Source organism: Teleopsis dalmanni, unplaced genomic scaffold, assembly GCF_002237135.1.
Source record: "Teleopsis dalmanni isolate 2A unplaced genomic scaffold, ASM223713v2 unscaffolded_contig_2790, whole genome shotgun sequence".
NCBI classification, from domain to species: Eukaryota; Metazoa; Arthropoda; class Insecta; order Diptera; family Diopsidae; genus Teleopsis; species Teleopsis dalmanni.
In genome coordinates, this window is record NW_024034172.1 from 1 (window position 1) to 6,284 (window position 6,284).

A 6,284-nucleotide genomic window follows, 5' to 3' on the forward strand; every position below is an offset into this window, starting at 1 on the left:
ACCAGAAAATTGGAGCTCAACATGAGCTTTAAGGTACCATAAAATGAACAAAAGATCAGCATTTTAACCAAAAAAGCTAAAATTATCGAAAAATATAATAACTCATAATTAAACATATAATTACTTAAAAAATAAAAATTTAAATTTCCTAATTTTTCATATAAATAAAAAATTCCAATTAATATAGGTAAAGATACAAATAAAGTATAAAACAATAACTAAATTCCAGCTTGTAATCGTTCAGGCTGATACCCTCACCCTAAAATTAATAATAAAGTTGGAATTAAACTTCCTTCAAAAAATAAATAAAAAGCAAAAATATTTATTCTAGAAAAAGTTAAAAATAAAAAAAATAATATAAAAATTACATTCACTAAAAATAAATTATTATAATTTTTAAATTTTTGAATTATTTCAGTTGCTATTAATATTAATGCACAAATTCAAAATCTTAATAAAATTAATCCATAAGAAATTATATCACACCCTAAAAAATAAGAAATACTTATAAAATAATTTATATAAATATTAAATAAATTAAAAATAAAACTAATAAAAAATAATATATTTTGAACCATTCAAAATATACTATTTAAAAAACAAATAGGAATTAAAAATGAAATAAAAAAAATAAATTTTAACATTATAAAATTCTAAATGATTGAAAATAATCATTTCCATGAGTACGAATTATAGAAACTAAAATAGAAATTCCTAAAGCTCCTTCACAAACTCTAAATGTTAAATATATTATTATAAAATAATTTCTATAATCTATTATATTTATATAACTATATAATAAAAAATAAATTATTAAAATAATAAATTCTAAACTTAATAACATAGATAATAAACGTTTTCGATTAAAAATAAAAGAAAAAATCCCTATCAATACTATTACACAACAAAATAATCAAAAATAAATTATCATTTTTTAGTTTTAATAGTTTAATAAAAACATTGGTCTTGTAAATCAAAAATAAGAATAATTTTTTTAGAACTCTCAAGAAAAAAGAAATAATTCTTTATCATAAATTCCCAAAATTTATATGTTAATTAAACTATTTCTTAAAATCATACATATATTAATTTTAACTATAATACTAATTTCAAGTATTACATTTTTATTCTTAAAACACCCATTATCTATTGGATTAATACTGTTAATTCAAACTATTTTAATTTCAATAATTTCAGGACTAATTTCAAAAACATTTTGATTTTCCTATATTTTATTCTTAATTTTTTTAGGACTACATTATTAGTTTTATTTATTTATGTAACAGCAATTGCTTCAAATGAAATATTTTCATTTTCAATTAAAATACTAATATGAACAATTTCATTAATCACAAGAATTTTATTTTTATGAATTATTTTTTACAATTATATTAATATAGATATATTTACAAATAATGAATCAATATTATTAATTAATTTAAAAATTATAATTAAAGAAAATTCATATATTTTAACTAAACTTTATAATTACCCTACAAATTTTATAACAATTTTTTTAATAAATTATCTTTTAATTACTTTAATTGCAATTGTAAAAATTACTAATATATTTTTTGGACCAATTCGATTTATAAAATAAATGAATAAACCAATATGAATTAAACACCCACTTTTCAAAATTATAAATAATTCTTTAATTGATTTACCAACTCCAATTAATATCTCTTCTTGATGAAATTTTGGATCTCTTTTAGGATTATGTTTAATCATTCAAATTTTAACTGGATTATTTTTAGCTATACATTACACAGCAGATATTAATATAGCTTTTAATAGAATTAGACACATTTGTCGAGATGTAAATTATGGATGACTATTACGAACTCTTCATGCTAATGGAGCTTTATTTTTTTTTATTTGTATTTATCTTCATATTGGACGAGGAATTTATTACAATTCTTATAAATATACACAAACCTGACTAGTTGAAGTAATTATTTTATTTTTAGTAATAGCAACAGCCTTTATAGGATATGTATTACCACGGGGACAAATATCTTTTTGAGGAGCAACTGTAATTACTAATTTATTATCTGCTATTCCTTATTTAGGTATTGATTTAGTACAATGAGTTTGAGGAGGATTTGCAGTTGATAATCCAACATTAACACGATTTTTTACTTTTCACTTCATTTTACCTTTTATTGTTTTAGCAATAACTATAATTCATCTTTTATTTCTTCATCAAACAGGATCAAATAACCCAATAGGACTAAATTCAAGTATTGATAAAATCCCATTTCATCCCTATTTCACTTTTAAAGATATTACCGGATTTATTATTCTAATTATAAGACTTATTCTATTAACTTTAATAAATCCCTATTTATTAGGAGACCCAGATAATTTTATTCCAGCTAATCCTTTAGTAACTCCTATTCACATTCAACCAGAATGATATTTTCTGTTTGCTTATGCAATTTTACGTTCAATTCCTAACAAATTAGGAGGAGTAATTGCATTAGTTACATCTATTGCTATTTTAATAATTATACCTTTTTATAATATAAGCAAATTTCAAGGATTACAATTTTATCCCATTAACCAATTTTTATTTTGAATTATACTATCCACTGTAATTTTATTAACTTGAATTGAAGCTCGATCAGTTAAAGAACCTTATGTTATAATTGGACAAATTCTAACATTTATTTATTTTTTATACTTTTTAATTAACCCTTTAATTAATAAATGATGAGATAACTTACTAAATTAAATGTAAGTTAATTAGCTTGAAATAAGCATATATTTTGAAAATATAAGATAGAATTAAAATTTTCTATTAACTTTACTAAAAATAATTCATATAAATAAATATATTTTTAACCCAACTATAAATAATAAAAAATTTAATGAATATGGTAAATAACACTTTCAAGATAAATATATTAACTTATCATATCTAAATCGAGGTAAAGTCCCCCGAACTCAAATAAATAAAAAAGAAATAATAACTAATTGAAAAAAAATATTAAATTAAATAAATTACATCCTAAAAAAATTACACAAAATAATATTCTTATAAATAAAATTCTCGAATACTCCGCTAAAAAAATTAATGCAAAACCTCCTCTTCTATATTCTACATTAAATCCAGATACTAATTCTGATTCCCCCTCAGCAAAATCAAATGGAGTACGATTAGTTTCCGCTAAACAAATTCTTAATCAAATAAAACCCATAGGAAATAAAAAAAATAAAAACCAAATATAATATTGAAATTTTATAAAATCAATTATATTATATCTTTCAATTAAAAAAATAAAAGATAGTAAAATTAAAGCCAATCTTACTTCATAAGAAATAGTTTGAGCAACAGCTCGTAAACCTCCTAATAAAGAATAATTTGAATTTCTTGATCATCCTGCAATTATTACAGTATACACTCCTATTCTTGTAATTCTTAAAAAAAATAACAAACTTAAATTAAAACTATTCAATCTTCTTAAAACAGGTATGCATATTCACACCAACAAAGATAAAAATAATGAAAAAATAGGAGAATAATAGTAACAAATATAATTTGACATTAAAGGATAAGTCTGTTCTTTAGTAAATAATTTAATTGCATCACTAAAAGGTTGAACTACTCCAATAAAACCCACTTTATTTGGTTCTTTACGAATCTGAATATAACCTAAAACTTTTCGTTCCAACAATGTTAAAAAAGCTACACCCACTAAAACACAAATAATTAATAATAAACTTCTTAATAAAGATATAATAATTTCATTTAAAAACAAGTACTACTTATAATTTTTAAATTATATAAATAAATTCTAAATTTATTGCACTAATCTGCCAAAATAGTAATTAAATTCATTCATAAAATAATTTCTTAAAAATAAATATTAATTCCTTTCGTACTAAAATATTTTATTAAATCAAAGATAGAAACCAACCTGGCTTACACCGGTTTGAACTCAGATCATGTAAGAATAAAAAGTCGAACAGACTTAATATTTAAACTTCTACATTTAAATATGAATCTTAATCCAACATCGAGGTCGCAAACTTTTTTATCGATAAGAACTCTCCAAAAAAATTACGCTGTTATCCCTAAAGTAACTTAATTTTTTAATCACTAATAATGGATCACTTAATCATAAATAAATGACAAAAATTATTAAAAGTTATTTAAATTTTAATATCACCCCAATAAAATTATTTAATAAATTTATAACAAAAAAAACCAAAATAAATTAAAAATTATTAAATAATTAAGATTTATAGGGTCTTCTCGTCTTTTGATCATATTTTAGCTTTTTAACTAAAAAATAAAATTCTATATAAATTTTAAATGAAACAGCTTATATCTCGTCCAACCATTCATTCCAGCCTTCAATTAAAAGACTAATGATTATGCTACCTTTGCACAGTTAATATACTGCGGCCTTTTAAAATTTTTCAATGGGCAGGTTAAACTTTAAATAAAATACAAAAAGAGATGTTTTTGTTAAACAGGCGAATACAAATTTTGCCGAATTCTTTATTTAAACTTTTCAATTATATAAATCAAAACATATAAATATACTAATTTTATCATTATTATTTTACAAATCAAATTATAAAAAATATTTTAATAAATAATTAAAATATACTAAATATTTAATAAAAAAAAATAAATTATAACAAACTTTTTAATAATTGCTAATTCTAAGCATATAATTAATTAAATATATTCAAAACTTATAAAAAATTTAATTAACAGCCTATCCCATAAAAATAATTAAATTAATTTATATTAAAATTTATATAAATAAATTAAATACAATTAATTCTAAATTAAATTTAATTTCTTAAAAAACTAGATACCATATTAAACGAAAAACATTTCATTTCCAAAATATATACAAAAATGATATTATTACATCAACTCTTTTAATAAATTTTAACTCTTAATAAAATCGAGAAAAAATATCCAAATAAATATCATTATCTAATAAACCCTGATACACAAGGTACAATAATTAAAAATTTTCTTTTAATACAAATATTTTTCAATATATTCAATATTATTACACAATACTAATACACTATAATAAAAAATACTTTTTTAATAAATTCTGCTAAAAATTATAAATTTATAATTATTTTTAATATTTAATTTTTAAGAATAAAGTAATTAATAAATAAATTTAGATCAATTCATAATGATTTACACAAAAATCCTTCCAATGTAAATGAAATACTTTATTAACTAAGCTTTAAATTGTCATTCTAGATACACTTTCCAGTACATCTACTATGTTACGACTTATCTTATTTTAAAATAAGAGCGACGGCCGATATGTACATATTTTAGAGGTAAAATCAATTTATTTGTCTTTATAAATTAACTTCCAATTCCACTTTTAATTAATTTTTCATATTAATATTCATATAAATACTATTAATGTAACTCATCTCTACTTAAATATAAGCTGAAATAAAATTTATCTATAAATTTAAGAAAATTATTACTCTTTTAAAATATTCTGATAACGATAGATTACAGTATATGAACCGATTGCAAATTTAAGTAAGGTTCAACGTGGATTATCAATTATAGGACAAGCTCCTTTGAATAGACTAAACTACCGCCAAATTTTTTAATTTTCAAGAACATAACTATTACTACTTAAAAACCTAAATTCTACATTTTTAATAATAGGGTATCTAATCCTAGTTTATATCAAACATTTTTTAGCTTCAATTAAATTTAAATAAATTTTTAATTAACTTATAATTTCACCTAATAAATTAATTTTAAATTTAACATAAATAATTTCGTTAATTTTAAAATAAAACATTTATATTATTTGTTTAACCGCAACTGCTGGCACAAATTTTGTTAATATTATAATTATAACTAATTCCTAATTTCTTAAATTATTAATATCAATTACTACGATTAAGTAAATTTAAAAAATTTCTTATATTAATTTAAAACCACACAAAAATTTATATGTAAAATTAATTTTAAACAATCTTATAAGCTAAAATAAAACTTTATAATAATTGCCAAAAATTTTATATATATCATAAGTTTATTAATTTATTTTCGTAAAATAATAAAATTTAATATAAATATATAAATTAAATAATTTATTTTTGATCCATATAAATAATTCTTTCTTCAAACATTTTCGCTCCTTTAATAATAATTTACCATAAATTTATATATATCATAAATTTATTATTTAATTTATGTAGAAAAATAAAATTTAATGTAAATATATAAATTAAATAATTTATTTTTAATCCATAAAAATAATTCTTTC

General features: G+C 19.4%; 1 protein-coding gene across 1 annotated transcript; it reads left to right on the plus strand.

Annotated features, from left to right (window-relative positions):
• The first annotated feature begins 1,600 nt into the window (after positions 1-1,600).
• LOC119664862 (cytochrome b-like) lies at positions 1,601-2,737 on the plus strand. Its single transcript, XM_038074227.1, is given in 1 exon segment — positions 1,601-2,737. A coding segment is annotated over 1 exon segment (1,137 nt).
• The last annotated feature ends 3,547 nt before the right edge of the window (positions 2,738-6,284 follow it).